Source organism: Mastigoproctus giganteus, chromosome 2 (genome assembly GCF_048544385.1).
Source record: "Mastigoproctus giganteus isolate SK-2022 chromosome 2, ASM4854438v1, whole genome shotgun sequence".
NCBI lineage: Eukaryota > Metazoa > Arthropoda > Arachnida > Uropygi > Thelyphonidae > Mastigoproctus > Mastigoproctus giganteus.
In genome coordinates this window covers 52,738,777-52,755,478 of record NC_143576.1, presented here as the reverse complement: position 1 = coordinate 52,755,478, position 16,702 = coordinate 52,738,777, and the positions used below count along the sequence as shown (strand labels likewise).

Sequence of the window (16,702 nt, the reverse complement as noted above, 5' to 3'; positions counted from 1 at the left end):
ATGGAGTTTTGTCAATGATATATTGGAATTTTGCTAACAGAGACAAGGAGGTGATTATCCCTTTGTATAAGGCAATGATCAGGCCACACCTTGAGTACTGTATACAGGGCTGGAGGCCTCATTTTAGGAAGGATGTAGAGTTGCTAGAATGAGTTCAGAGAAGGGCAACAAGGTTGGTGAGAGGAACAAAGGGGTGCTCAAATTCTGCAAGTTGCAGCATCTGGAGACTAGGCACCTGCGAGGTGATCTGATCGAGGTGTATAAGGCCTTGTATGGTTTGAGCAGGTTCAGTGCTAACGGGATACCTCCCCTTGATCAGATTAAGAACCTGAGGGGGATAAATTCAAATTGAGGAAAGACAGTTGTGTTTTACTTAAAAGACCAGTATTTTAAATAAATACTCTGGCAGGTCCGGCCGCCTACTTTCCTGAGATGTCAGCGGCTAGGACCTAAAAAAAAAATTATCTATTGCGTTAGGGTGTCGCTTGAAATGAATAGGCTGATATTGGGCGAAACTGTAAATTTGGACGAGATGAGATTGAATGTGTGGGGCGTTGAATTGAATGTGTATGCGTAAAGGCAGAGGAATGGGGACGATAGAGAAGTTGTTCGGTATCGAGAACAACCCTTACTGCAACTATGGATGTGGACATGTGGACATGTGTATATGTAAAGGGCGGCTCCTAGAACGTTTGTTCAACTCAGCCTCGTATCTCTGTGAAGAAGAGTATCACTACAAATGGGCCAGATATGTGCGTGACGTCGGTTTGTGTGTATTATGTGTGTGTTTCGTTGTTCTGTTCTGGCCACTTGGCTACCCAGAAGCATCAGTCACCTGGACAGATGATTCTGGGTACTCGTCCAGACCACGTAGTGGTCTGGACTGTCTCAAGAAAGCACGTACTGTCTCAAGAGAGACTCTGACCCACCTAATGTTGTCAGAAGGTAGGCCAGGATCCTCTGGGGGCCCATTCCAGAGGGGAAAAAAATGATCACCCGTGGTGCTGGATTTGGAACCAAAATTATTAAAATAAAACATTTATATAAATATATAATAAAATAAATAAAATAAATTAAAAAAAAATAAATTAATTAATTAATTAAATTAAAAAAAAAAAAAAAGGAAGAAAGCACTTAATTTTGTCTGCAGGCCGAGGAAAATTTCATTTCTTGAGGATTTGAGTTTATGTATTATTAAAGGAGATCTAACCAGCTATGGATCAGCAGGACCGTTGTGCTACATTTGAGATCTGTCGACACTGAACGCCTTCGAAGAAATACGCCTTGAGCGAAAGTCTGAAGAATCTGAAATGACTCCGAGCTTTGAAGCAGAGACGACTCCTGTCCTGATTGAAAATTAGTAAGTGCTTGAAGAGGAAGGCTGAGATCGTCATACAGGGAGCAATGAAACAAGATGTGATCCCAACTCTCTGGCGATCCACACGAACAGAGGTCTGTTTGTGATAAATTGAACCTAAGAAGACTCTGGTTCATCGATCCATGTCCTGTCAACAGATACGACGTGAATATGTCCATGCAGAACCACAATCGAACACGTTTATCAAGGAGAAATGAAACTTGTGGTATAAATTTTCTCGTTGTTGCACCAACGGGAGCTGTATCCCATCGAGACTGCCAAATGTTTACTAACTCGTTCCACAGTCTCCTTCTTTCTCTTTTAGCATCCTCTTGAAGGTTGATGGTTATTCCAAGAAATACGGTCTCAATCTGCCTTTTCAGTCTGTATAAAAAGCCTCTATAAGTAACTTGCAAGTCTAAAGGTAATGTTACGGCTAGTACTTGCAGAGCTTGCGTCGAGACTGTCCTGCATGCCTTAACTAAACACCGCAAGATGGTTCTCTGCAATGAGGCGAGTTTTGTAATGAAGTGTTTGAGCCGTGCCCTGTGAAACCATGCACCGGCAGCATACGTGATTAGAGGGAGGAAAACTGCATTGTAATAGATCCTTAAAGTTTTTCTGGAGAGCCCCCATTCAACACGGGACACCCTAACAATTGCACCAGTAAATCTACGTATGTTAGATGATACGTTTGTCAAATGAGGAATAAAATTGAGACTGGAATCAATTACCACTCCTAGAACCTTGTACTCTTTAACTATGGGGAGACAAATGTTGTTGATCTTGACCAACGGAGGACGAGTGATATCCAACTTTGATCCAAGAATCATCATCTTTGTTTTTGACAAGCTGATTTTAAGCTTATTGGCCACAGCCCAATCGTAGAGATCCCGGAGAACAAAATTTGCGGTAGTTTCAAGATCGGCCCTAGAGTTACCATTTACCAAGATGGTGAGATCGTCTGCATACGCTATTATTTTGACGTTACCGAAAGATCGGGAGAGCCACTGCTGCAGCACCATGTTCCATGTAAAAGGACCCAATATAGAGCCTTGTGGGCACCCTCTAGATACTGATCTTGATACTTGGCTATGTTTAGCCTTGACTATTATGGTTCTATTGGCAAAGTAATTGCGGATTAAAAGGTAAAGGTGGTTGGAGCACCTAGCCGATCGCAGACGCTCCAGGACGCTCTCCCACCAAAGGGAGTCGAAGGCACCCTCGAAGTCGATGAAAACGGCCAGGGTATATTTATGTACCGAGTTTTGAACTGAAGAGACAAAGTCCACAAGAGCATCCTCGCAGGAACGTCCGGGACAGAACCCATATTGACTCCTTGAAAGCAGATCCTGTTCTACCAGTAGGGTATTCAATCTAATGGCCATTAGTCGCTCTAGCAATTTACCCAAGTTAGCCAGCAGACCGATCGGCCTGTACGATCTAGCCGCTCCAGGAGGCTTATCCGGCTTTCTAATCAACTTAACTAGAGCGACCTTCCAAATTTCCGGGAAAGTTTCTTCCTGAAGGCATCTGTTGAATAAGTTTAGAAGAACGTAAGGTTTTAATTTCAAGACTCTGATGATAAAAATGTTTTCTATAAGATCTAGTCCTGGGCACTTCTGAACATTAACTTTATGGGAGACAGCCAGCAGTTCATCCAACGTAAAAGGTTCGGTGGTTGTTGAGGACACATAAAATTCATTGTCTGATCGGATTTTAGAATGAATAGGTAAGTCTGAGGTAGGATCATCCAACGGAAAAAGAGCATCTAAGATTGCATTTGTAGAATCATGCCAGTTCAGTGTTTCCACGGAGTCTGCCACAATTGAGCCAAATATGTTAGAACTAGAGGTTTTTCCTCTTACAATCTTGTATAGAAGACCCCAAGGGTTAGCATTTCCAGAGGTGTGAACGAAATTCATCCACGTTTCACGCTTTCGAGAGGCAATGGCCTTCACGTAGCTTTTCCTCAATGAAGAATACTGCTGGTAAAAACGATTAACGTCGGCTTGGGGCCAGTCTCTATGCCTTTGGTAGTACCTACGGGCTCGATGAACTTCCCTTCTTAACTGCGATAACTCCTGCGTCCACCATGAGCACGTCTTCTGGTTAACCCTCTTTTTCCTAGAAGACTTATATGACGCTTTTATTATAGCATTTTGAATATAGTTCACTTGATGAGAAATAGGTGAGGTTTCAAAAGAAGCAAGTTTCTGTTCGTCAAGGTCCAGAAGAATGGAAGAGTCAAAAGCATTCCAGTCAATGTTTCTGATGGAAAATCTTATTAATTCTGGCTGTGAGAAAGTGTGTGAAGATGGAACGGTAGAATCAGGGGAAAGCATATAATAGATGACTCTATGGTCACTGGTGCACCAGTCCGTTTACACGGTCCAGTCAGTAAGCCGCAAATCGAAGTGACAGTTTGTCATCGTTATATCTATATTAGATTCTCCTGCATAACTTGAGAAAGTATGAACGTGATTAAGCTTGTTGTGAATTGAAACACAATGATTAATTATGAACTCCTCCAAGAGAACCTAGAGACTGTCATAAATACTCTGGTACCGAACAGCAATATATTGATCTCATCGGACGTCAACGCAAAATCAAACTTTTGGCACTGCAACTATGGATATGAGGAGTCCTCGGCCCACGTCATGTACGACAAAATGTGCTTGTGCTTTGCGGATCAATTGTTCTCGAAAGAGCTCCCAGTTCGCCTTTTTGATGGCGAACCTGCTTGCCATGTATTTGCCATTTGTTGGTCTTGGCATCGTTCTCTTGATATTGAAGACGATAGAGAAGTTGCTCGGTATCGAGAACAACCCTAACTGCAACTGTGGATATGAGGAGTCCTCGGCCCACGGAAGGTACGACCAAATGTGCTTATGCTTTACGGATCAATTGTTCTCGAAAGAGCTCCCAGTTCGCCTTTTTGATGGCGAACCTACTTGCCATGTATTTGCCATTTGTTGGCCTTGGCATCGTTCTCTTGATATTGAAGGTGATTGTGCGGTGATCCGATGTGGTCTAGGTATTTTGCACTGTCCGGTGGGTCACATGAACTTCTATGTTTCTTGTGGTTAGCGTAATGTCTATGTTTGATTCCCATAGCCTGTTGCAATATGTCGGTAGTTTGAAGGGTTCATTCTTTACAGTGAAGATAGAATTTGATATAAATTCCTCCAGCCTCTGTCCATTCCTGGTACCGCGTCGGTCCGTGGTAGTGCTGTGCCAGACAGGGGAGCAGCAGTTTACATTGTTGCCGATTACGATAAGTGATAGTGAAATTTATTTCTATTCCGGATCTGAAGTACAGCGAGATCACATACAGGCTGCCAACAGAGCTAATAATATGGGCACATGCTGCCAATGGCGTGCAGAATTGTGGTATTTTTGTCGTGGTTATCTCCGGGTTCCGTAGTACCACCGCATTCCTCGGAGTGTCTTCATTGCATTGTACAATTTTATATCGGAGCGGGTAGCTCCTGACATGCCCTGTGTGAGCGTAGGGCTCCTTTATCAGGATAGCATCTGCATTAGTCTCATCAACGTTTTTCCGTACTTGGTCGGCCACTGCTGTAGCCCGCTGCGCGTTTATTTGGTGCACCACTAGGATTCCGTTATTAAATTTCGTATGGTGTGTCCCCATAATTGATTCATGACTGGTATGAACTCTTGGCTTTCTGGTAGGTTGGGCAGTTTGTGTCGGGTGTGGAATGGGCATGATCAGGGATTTGCAGTTGGTGCAGGCAGGATCTTTCTCTTTATTTGGGCAGCAATTGTAGTCGTGGCCACATGTTGCTTCTTTTTAGCCGCAGGTGTGTTTGTTGTGTGGACGTACTTGCAGCATCGGAAGCACCTTGGTACATCCACACGTTCTCTAAATCTATGACTACTCCACTCTATGTATATGGTGTTTTGCATTCGTAGGATCTGCCATGCTTCAGGGGCCAACTCTACTACCCAGTTGCAGTTTCCACTATGTCTAGATTTTGTTCTGTATTTGGGTATAATCAACTATTTTTCATCCTTGTCAGGTAATTATTTTCGGAGGTTTTTCCTGTATATCTCTTCCCTTAGACTTTCGCGTGTCATGTCCTGGTCAGTATCAAAAATGATTACAGATGGCCTTTTTCTTTTGGGGAGCCTCCGCGGTAAAACCTAGGGTGAAGATATTAGGGTTTGTTATTATCTCCTCTGTTTCTTCTTTTGTCGCCGCTTCAATAACTGTTCCAGGGTTCCTGGTTTTTCAGATAGCTTTGATGCGCCGAAATCCTCTTTGAAGTTCTCTGTGACTTTTTGCTTTATTTCCTCGCTAGTGGATTTTTCATTCCTACTGGTCTTACAACTACTATGTTGGGTCAACACCCAAAATTACGGTTGTAAGATCAGTAGGAATGTTTTTTCTTTGGACCGGTTGACTTTTGGTTGATACATTTGTAAGTTTCCTCAGCGTTTCTACTTAAGTGGGTGCCCGCTTTGGTATTTTAGTGATTGAGCAAGAAGTGACGTCATTTGCGTAATTTTCTTTTTGGAAACTTTCGTTACCAATTGGTTTTGCTTCAGTCCGAAAATGTAGTAGGTGCCGCCATAGATGTTTCACATCAAAAATATTGTTGAAGAGAGTACACTAGGATATAGAATACAGTGAGTCAGAATGTGGGGTAAAAAACAAGGGTTGACCGAGGTGAAAGGACCAATTTGGTGATTAAAGGCGAAGTGGGGAGAGGGTAGAGGGAAATAACGTCACGGGGAAAACTGCCCCCATGTGAGTACCATGGGCCTTGCACTCTGTAGGAATGTTCAGCCCGCAGCAGAGTGCCAACAGCGCAGATCCCACACCCACAAGACGGTGCCAACATAGTCACTAATCCGAAGTGGGGTTTCCATGATAGCTTGGTTGCTATAATTTCCTGCACTTTGTGGGTGTTAGCGTTTTTTCTAACCCTACTGCGGTTTGCAATGGTGGAAGAACGTTCCGGTCAGGCCTGTCATAGGTGCGATAAACCCGTCTGGTGGTAAAAACTGCCTGTGCAAATTGTGTGAAGACTGTATAAGATGCTTCATAGTTTATGAAGATATGCTCCTTGATGGCAGGGATTGGCTTTTATCTCGGTGATGAGTCGTAGGCCGTGGTCATCATATGAGGGAGCACTCTGAAATTCAAGATATTCAAATCCCGAGTCTGGGTGTTAGCATACACTTTAAATAAAAAGCAATATATTTCCTCGAATCAATTCCAAGTTAACGCACTTCATGGAGAATTGACTCACAGTATGATGTTGATGCATTATGAAGCAGACCCAGTTTTCTCATGATTTTTATACAGAGAGAGACTGTGCACGAGTACAGTGATTTTATACAGCTTTTATAGATTCAGGCTTCTAGATCTAAATTTTGTTCTAGATTTAACTAAGTTTAAATTATTAATAAATATTTTTACCATACTATCATTGTTTTTATTTCTTGTGTGAAGAGAGTCCCGAACCAGAGTATGGCAACCGCTTATTTATGTAAAGGTACTGAAACAACAAAGTCGATCAGCGAGGTAATGAATGTGTTTCGAATACATACATTCAACTGGACAATAGAAAGTATGTCAATATTTATAGCCAACCCCGACATGAGCACACGTATTTAAAACACGAGTATTCTGAAAATAATAAATTTCCTTCCCTAAATTCCACACACGACAGCAATACTTCATATTTGTATATAAATATAAAGTATTGCTGTTTTCTGGGTCTACCCTGAGAATATTATTACAGCAACCCTCTGTGTTGCTATAATAATATATGAAATATTTTATATCAAGAAACTTTAGTTAAATTTCTCTAATCAAAATTTTACTTGAATGGAAAAATTGTATTAAAAAAAGTAATTAATAGAACATTATCAATTTATAGCTATAATTTGATAATGTTCATAAGGCACCATATCATAAGGAAATGATGCCTACAAAAATAGCATTAAAAACTGTATTTATTCAGGATGTTATATTTTCTCTTTCATGATACAATCTTGTGTTTGCTCACTCGAAAATATATGGATTGCTGTTGCAATTATACTTTCTGGAAACTGCATTGATCCATTTTGTTCTAATCGTTATTTTCTGGATGCCTTAATAGATAACCTTCATAAGCAAAAAGGCCCATGTGCTCTGGATTCATATTCAATAAAGTATTGTGCCACAGAGCAATACTTTATTGCTCTATATTAAAGTTGTCAATATTAAAGTTGTCAATATTAAAGTTGAAAATAAATGGTTAATACTGGAGGTCAATAGCCATAACAAGTGGCTTTTGTTATCCACGTCTTCAGTTGGCAATGATGGGTTGAGAGTAAACGCGTGTATTTAAGAAAGCTAAGTTCCCGTGATACTCCTGGTTACATGTGTAAATCTCAGGTGCATGTAAGCTTACAGATTTCCACATGAACTTAGCTTTCTTAAATACACGCGTTTACTCTCAACCCATCATTGCCAACTGAAGACGTGGATAACGAAAGCCACTTGTTATGGCTATTGGCCTCCAGTATTAACCATTTATTTTCAACTTTAATATTTTAACTTCTGTTTTTTAAAACCCAACTTACTTACTTCCAATTTAAATTAAAAATTATCATCCACCCTATTCAAACATCAATTGCAGATTATAAAAAAAGGTGAGTACCATAATGAATTAAGCTACGCTATCATATTGAGTCAATTATAAATGGTATTTTAAGAAATCTACAATTATCGAATTTTTCATTTCTGTAATAGCCAGATAATGTGCGAGATTACTTACAATTTTTGAACATTAGGATAATGCCTCAACTGTTGATTACTTAAATTCTTCAGCCTCGGTTGATTCTCTATTGTTCTGAAACGAAAGAAAATTCCACACTGAAATATATATTATTAATGTCATTCAATTTCAATGCAAGATTTGAAGAAACATTTCTAATAAAATACAAGGTCATTATGCAGTTTTAAATTTTCATAACGTCCATGACAAAATCGATCTTTAAAAAATGTTAGAAATGTAATTTAGTGAAGTTTAGTATGTACTAAGGGTGATTCATTTATTTTATTGTAGTTTATCAAAAAATGTATTATTTTTATTTTATTTTTATTTTTATTTTTGCGGAATTAGGCTTGACCAAATGGCTTTAATAGAAGAGAAAGTAAATTGTGTGCTGTGGGTGGCCGAGTTAAAGTCTGTAATCTCAGTACAAAAAAGATTTAGAACCCATAATGCCAAAGATGCACCACACAGAAATTCCATAACTAACTGGATGAAAAAGTTTAAAGAAACAGGTTCCGTCAATGATAAACCACTATCCGGAGGCGAAGTGTAAGTGAGGAAAGTGTGGCATCTGTAGAGAAAACCTTTACTGCAAGTCCACATAAATCAATAAAATCCCAAAAATAAATAAAATCCCAAAAAATAAAAATAAAATCCCAAAATCTGTAATAAATCCTTTCGTTTACCCTTTTTGTAGATGATTTTATCATGTTTAGAATGGAAGTTATGAAAATTTAAAACTGCACAAGGACATTATATTGACCCTTTATAAGATTTTTCATCTCATACACCAGTAGAAGGGCTCCGTAGCCGAGTGGTCAGGAGAGGAAATGCAATAGCACAAGCTCATTGAGTAGATCGGGGTTCACTCTCTCACTGTTAAATATGGTTGATCTGCCAACCCGCACTGGACCAGCATGGTAGATTATGGTCCATTTTTCTCAACATGAAGCGTTGATGGGGCTTCCATCCTGCAGTGCAATGATGATAGAATTCTTCCCAAGAACACTAGATTATCTCAGATCTCTATTTCCCTCAGTTTTTTTCAATTGCTCTGATAACAGCAAATTAATTATTTTTCATTATATGATTAGAAAAAAAAAAAAAAAAAACAGCTAGTCAGTCCAAAGATCAAGAATGAACACTTGAACCAGAGACGAAACTATAAATGATCTGTCCTCCACTAGATTTCTGAAGAGTCCCCAGAAAGAGTTCCCTGACTTTTTAACAACCATACCACATCAACCATATCAGGAGGCCGTCGATAGAATGAGCAAATATAATGTTCTTGGGGAGCCATCATAAATAATATCAGACTCCTCTGCTAACATATGAGAAATCAAATCAAAGCAGACCGGACTATATTTACTCCTACTCAGACCCACATTACAGGGTATTAGAACCTGCTCCCGTGTACCTCGCATCACGGCCATGGATCCATCATTCCAGTGTTCAATCCTTTTCTGTGCCTGATGAGATAACTGTCCTGCAACTATAAAACGACTTTTCCCTGGACAATAATTTTACTTCCCCAACACGCTGTTGTATATTTTACTATGTAAATTTGTTAATGTTTGTGCTCCAATCTTTAATCATAAGGTTGTCTCATTAGTAATAATAGTTTTTTTTTTATCATACACTTTATTAATTCTGTCATTATCCTTTCATATAAACCCCTGGCTTTTAGCAATGAAGGGTGTTACGTACGGCGATGTGCCTTGAATATACAATAACGAGTTCCTCAAAATGGAAACAACTAAAATATTACAAACAGAAACAACTAAAGAACAAAATAACATGTCAGATCTCTCTCAATGGTCCACCATAAATAAATTATCCATATCCTCCACGAAAATTAAAATTTCCCTCAGTTTTTTCTATTGCTCTGATAGCAAATTAATTTTTTTTCATTATATGAGTAATAAAAAAAAAAAAAAACAGCCAGTCATTCTAGTCAGTCCTTAAACAGCCAGATGCTGTTTCAGGGTTCGCTTAACATTTCACGGCCACCTGTTGTAAACTTTCAAAACAAATCACTGTCCATGGTTTCTTCTCTAAAGTTTCTTGATCTGATCATTGATAGTAAACTTACGTTTACTAAACACTTGGAACATCTCTCCGAGAAATTCAAAAAACTTACCTTCTCACTTCTGCGTCTCTCTAAACAGTCTTGGTGTCTTAATTGTCGCTCTCTACGGTTATATTACAAAGCTGTGTTTCTACCAATTTGTTCCTATGGCGCGGCCTCCTGGTTCTTAACAGAACCAGGAGGCCACGCCATAGAGGCCGCAGGAGGGCATGTTAAGAAGGTTTCAACCCAAAATAAACTTCATAGCATTCAACGTAAAATGCTTTTTAGCAATGTGCAGCGCCTGTAGGACTGTGTCTACTCGTGCCTTGTAGGTCCTTAACGGCTGTCTGCCCTCGATCGCTTTCTTCTGTACCGAATACCGAGGCCTCTGCATTAGACACGCTAATGCAGAGGCCTCTCATTCCCTGTGACCTTCCCTGGGTACTATCAATATCACTCTGGATCCCAAGGCAGAGAAAACACGCTATTGGAATATTTTGATGCAGCGCTGGCAAGACAGATAGTCCGCTATCTGTAAGGATCTTTTTACTTTAAAGTTCGTTCCTATCGTCACCTTTGTCACGTTATGGTCCACTCAGAAATGGTTTCACCCTGGTCTGTACATTACTTACTCTCTGGTCATGGCTCCTTTATAGTAACTCTCAACCTTGCTGAATCACCTCTCTGTTCTTGTGGCGCCCCAGAAGACCGGGAACATATTTTATACCACTGCCATCAATACCTAGATCTTCGACAGAACCATCTTCTCTCCACTAGTGTCACTGTCCTCGGAAATGAGCCGGCCTTCTTGAGCACCAGAGAAAATTTCCGGTCCCTACAAGAATTTGCTCGTCATGCTTTTGATCGCCGGAGATGCCTTCTCACTGAACTACGGAATACCTCCTAGCCTTCCAAGTGGAGACTCCTGTTGGCACTGGCAAAGTGTGGGATTAGAAATATATATACACCGATGAGCCAAAACATTATGACCACCTACGATGATGATAGTCCTCCAGGTGCAGCCAAAACAGCTCTTACCCGGCGAGGAATGAACGCTACAAGATTTCTAAATGTGTCTTATGGTATCTGGTACCAACACGTAACCAGCAGATCCTGTAACTTCTGTAAGATGCGTGGTTGAGACGCCGCAGATAGGAGTTACTGTTCCAACACAAACCACAGATGCTCAATGGGACTGATGTCTGAGTAATTTGGAGGGCAGGGCAATACCTGGAAGTCTTCCTCATGTTCTGCGAATCAGTCTTGAACAATCCGAGTGGTATGGCATGGTGCATTATCCTGCTGAAAGACGGCACTGCCAGAGGGGAAGACCGTTGCCATTCAATGGTGTACATGGTCAGCAATGATGTTTAGCTATTTTTAAATTTTTTTTTATTTTATTATTTTTATTAAAACTAAAGTCGGCACCAAGAACATAAGTTCAAATCCGCCTAACAACTCTCAACTGAGTATCTTACATCTTTCATAAAATAAATAAATAAATACAACATTGTAAAAACATAAAATATATAAATTAATTAAAAAAAACAAAAAAACAGCAACAACGCATAAAATTTACACTAGCAACTCAACCATAACATCAAAAACAGACTTAAACTCTAAGTATTGATCAGGTCTTCTTTGTGAAACGAATCTTATTGTCCAATTTTATCTTCAGACTTGATTGATTTGGGGCAGAATCGCCCCCAGAATAAGCCTGTTCCTTCGAGCAAAAACTTCTTTTGCAAAAGCCTGGAGTGCTGCAAGATTACTTGCTGTTTGGATTAGCTGTTCCACTGCAGTTGAGGAGAATTCCTGGATGTTATTCCTCAGCTTTTCTCTGGATTCATTATACATAGCACAGTCGAAGGGTATGTGGGACCAGTTCTCCTTTGCTCCACAGAAACAAAGCTCTGACTCTGAAAGTCTAAATTGAAACAATTTCTCATTGAAGGCCCCATGTCCTGTGACTAGATAGGGGGTATCCATCGTGAGAGTAAACCATTTCGTAACGGATTTTGCCATTGCAAAGGTAACATCCGATATGAAGTTTTTCGTGACTAGTCCCTTGTTGGTTGTGTCCCATCGCGTCTTCCATATATGAACTAGCTCATAATAGCAGCGCAGCTTCCCTCTTTTCACGTCCGTGTCTAAGTTAAGTCGGATGCCTAGAATTGCTGCAGGAATCCTCCTTCGTATTCTGTAGCATAGTCCCCTATAAACTACAAAGTGATCCAGTGGAAGTCCCCTATAAACTACAAAGTCATAGCCATAGTCCCCTATAAACTACAAAGTGATCCAGATGACCCCCCTGCAATGACTTGTGTTGCTGCTGTGGAGACAGTTCTGCAGATCCGATGGGTGGCGAGAAGTCCCCATTGGCAGAGTTCAGCTTCTCTTTAATTTTACACTTAATTGCCCAGTGAAACCACGCCCCTGCAGCGAACGTTATTATGGGGAGGAACACCGCCTTGCACTAAAGGAGTATTGTGCGCTTGGAGAGCCCGCAGTCACTCCTGAAGATCCTGACTACTGAGGCTGAGAAGTTTCTTACTTTTTATGTTGAGATTCTGAAGGTGAGGGAGGAAAGTAAGTCTATGGTCAATGATGACCCCCCTAGGACTCGGGTTTGAATCACAAGAGGTAACTGCATGCCTTGGATTTTAATTTTAGGAGGCCTTCGAAGGTCTAGTTTGGCTCCAAAGATCATCATATTGGTTTTTGTTGGATTGATTCGGAGCTTATTGGTTTGAGTCCAGTCGATAAGGTCGTCAAGAACGTGGTTTGCAGTGGTCTCAAGGGCTCTCCGAGAGCGGCCCGAGAAGATGATGGTGAGATCATCTGCGAATGCAATGATCTTGGTACTGTCGAAGCTGCGGCGAAGCTAGTCCCGAAGAACCAGGTTCCAGATTAGGGGGTCCAATACGGAGCCCTGTGGGCATCCTCTGTAAATTGGTCGTGTTAGTTGCCTATGCCATGCCTGTACTATAACAGTTCTGTCGGTGAAGTAGTTCCTGATTAACCGGTAGAGTTGTATGGGGCAATCAGCAGTGTGCAGCCTCTCAAGAGCGCTCTCCCATCACACCAGGTCAAACGCCCCCTCAAAATCTATAAAGACAGTCAGTTCGTACTTGGCCTTGGAGGTTTCCAGATGGACTATTATTTCTGAGTGTGCATCCTCACAGAAGCGACCTTGTGTGAATCCATATTGCGAAGGAGAGATAAGCCTTTTGTCTTGAAATATGCTTACAATTTTTGTCGCTATGAGTCGTTTCAGAATTTTACCAGGGTTGGGTAAGAGAGCAATGGGGCGGAGTGCCCGAGGTTCTGTTGGTGGTTTGTTAGGCTTCGGAATGAATCGGAGAAGAGCAACTTTCCAGGGCTCAGGGAAGAGAGATTCTAAGGCAGCGGTTAAAAAGGAGAAGTAGATGCTCTGGTTTCAGTTTGAACACTGATGGTAGACGTTAGAGTGCCCGGCACACTGGACTCAGGGTATTCCAACAGAACATCGCCGAAAACATGACACCGCCACCACCGGCTTGTTTTCGTTCCACAGTGCATCCAGGCGCCATCACTTCTACAGGTAAACGACGGACATGTACTCGGCCATCCACATGGTGCAACAGGAAATGTGATTCATCGGACCAGAATAGCTTCTTCCAGTCACTCAACGTCCAGTTCGATGCTTGCGTGCCCATTGTAAGCGCAGTCGCCAGTGAACTGTGGTTAGCATGGACACTTGGAGCGGCCTTGTGGCTATGCAGCCCAATTTCCAGCAGGGTTCTATGTACTGTGTGTTGTGACACATTACTTCTGTCGCCAGCATTACAATTATCGGCACGTTGCGCCACAGTCGCCCTTCTGTTGCCACGTACCATCTGGGGAGCCTTCGCTCACCTCGAGCATCGATGAGCCGTGGTCGTCCAACACCTCGCCGACGGTTCGTTGGTTTTCCTTCCTTAAACGACTTTCGATAGATACTAACCACGGCTGACCATGAGCATCCCACCAGCCGTGCCGTTTCGGATATGCTCTGGCCCAGTGATCTGGTCATTACAATTTAGCCTTTGTCAAACTCGCTTAAGTCAAGAACAAGAGTAATATTTTGTTTATACTTGAGTAATTTTTATACCGTGCCCCGACCAGCGCACGCGCCGTAGTTCACCTGCAGTTGATTAGATTTGCATAGCGATTCGCTGGTCATAATGTTTTGGCTCATCAGTGTATGTCTATAAAGGTACTAATTTTTTTTATTTATTTCTATTTTTTTTTTTTTATTATTATTATTATTTCATTTTTTTTTTTCACTTTTTATTTTTATTTATTTGTTTATTTATTTTTGCTGGTATCCTGGGTTTGGGTTGCCCGAGGGACGGGATTTTATTATTTATTTTTTATTATTCACTTATGTATTTTATTTATTTTTTATATTATTATTTTATTATATATATATATATATATATATATATAATAAAATAGGTAATAAGAGGTAAACCAGAGGGTACCGAGCACTGCCGCAGTTCATGCGTAGTTGTGGCCTACCTCCCTGTGGTGTAGACGGACACTGGGCCGGTTCCAGGTGATCGCCTGCTGGTGACAAAACGGCCAGAAACAACACAACAACACACACACACACTGCACAAACATAAAGTTACACACATTTCTGGCCTGTTACAGTGCTATGTAATCATCACAGTGCACAAAGGAAGAGTTGAACTGACGTTCAGGTGCCATCCTACCTAAAATACCATACATGCCTGCAACAACAACAACATCAACAACACACACACTGAACAAACATAGCACTACATTGATTTCTGACCATTTCACAGAGGTATGTATATCGGCGGAGCTGAACTAACGTTTGGAAGCCGCCCTATATAAAACACAACACTTGGCCATATAACAGATGGTCAATCACTATCCTCTCCACACCGGGTAGAAAAGGCCCGGGTTTGAATCCCAATAATGACATGAGGAACTTTTACGACCTTTTTTATTTCTTCAGTCAGGTTTCAGGCATGAATTAGCAAGGCTCTCTCTCTCTCTCTCTCTCTCTCTCTCTCTCTCTCTCTCTCTCTCTCTCTCTCTCTCTCTCTCTCTCTCTCTCTGCCGCCTCCTCCGTAGCCAGGTGGGAAGGAGCAGCAGTGCGTAGTGCTTACCCCGGTCTAATGGTCTAATCAAGAAGCAGTGCTTCTTGATTAGACCATTAGACCGGGGTTCGAGCCCGTCACCACCAAATACGGAGGGTGCGGAAAGGTCAGGGAATGACCACCGCATATTCCCGGAGCAATATGGCCTTAGTTGCTAATGCTCCTAAAAACCAAATAACAAACAAACAAACTCTCTCTCTCTCTCTCCAGGAAACTCCTCCAGCAAAACTGGACGCAATGGATAGATTACACATGACAGATGATTTAGTTGTTCGGTTGTTGGGCCCTAATATGACTTTTTTTTTCTTTCTTTTTTTTTTAATCACAGATGTTGTGCTTCAATAAATGTGGTCGTAACATCTTTAAAACTTATTTCTCAACATCTTTGTTATCGTCATCCTTGCTATACATATACCTAACGAGAGTGAGGCGGATTTTCTTATGTAATATTTACAATTTACAATTTACAGAAGAAATAATCGTTTGTTGAAAAACACGCCTATATCATTGTTGGTGTGTGCACCATCGTTTACTCACAAAAGAATTTTAATCAAAATATTTAATAACTTACATCTCTGTTATTAAACGACTGTCCGCTTCAGATGGAATAATAGGTACTGAATCCAATTTGTCGTGACGTTTACAGTCCAAGCTGTCTTTTTGATTACACCAGCAGATACTGCATACATCCGCAAACTCAAGAGTGTTTGCTGAGCAGGCCCACAAATAGAAGCAAACACAGAAGAAATACGCCACTTTCCAATCAAACAGCAAAAAATAGTTGGATGTACCTAAACAGTGGGTCAAGAACTTCATTCCAAAACAGCAATGTGTCAAGGAGCTTACAAAAGACAAAGTTGAGCGCGCCTCAAAGGTTGTCAGTTATGTCAATTGAGATCACGTTATCATCGCTTTAAAAAAAAAAATGAAAATTCAGTCAAATTGAACAAAGGATTTTACTTTTTCTGGACTGGTACGAATAATCCTTAACGTTATCCTGCAAAAGAAGCGTTGTTCTTTTCCTGGGGGTGGATGGCCAATTTATGCTTACGAATAATCGACATACACAAAATCTACTCCGAAACACGGTAAAGGCACTCTTCAACTCTGCCGCGGGAGAGAACCAGTTACAACATTGTCATAGGCTCAAAGCTCATCCTATTCTCTTGAATAGACTGGTAGCGCCACGGCACCAAAATGCGGAATGATTCCTAAGTGTGGTTATTATAGAAACTAATATACTTAGGGAAGGACGTTACGTGCTTGTTTTACATTAAGATTATTACGATAATAATACCACTCAAATACCAAATGAAATTAATAATAT

At 40.9% G+C, this 16,702-nt stretch overlaps 1 protein-coding gene across 2 annotated transcripts in view; it reads right to left on the bottom strand.

Moving 5' to 3' along the window:
• Positions 1-16,497, bottom strand: part of LOC150089303 (high affinity nerve growth factor receptor-like) — a 306,611-nt gene extending 290,114 nt beyond the window's left edge. For both annotated transcript variants that reach the window (XM_090368482.1, XM_090368483.1), the window contains exons 1-2: positions 15,947-16,497; positions 8,152-8,226 (exon numbers count right to left, since the gene is read on the bottom strand). In XM_090368482.1, the coding sequence (XP_090224608.1) occupies positions 8,152-8,226; positions 15,947-16,191 (320 nt within the window). In that variant the 5' untranslated portion in view covers positions 16,192-16,497. The remainder of the gene's footprint in view (positions 1-8,151; positions 8,227-15,946) is intronic.
• Between the last annotated feature and the right edge of the window lie 205 nt (positions 16,498-16,702).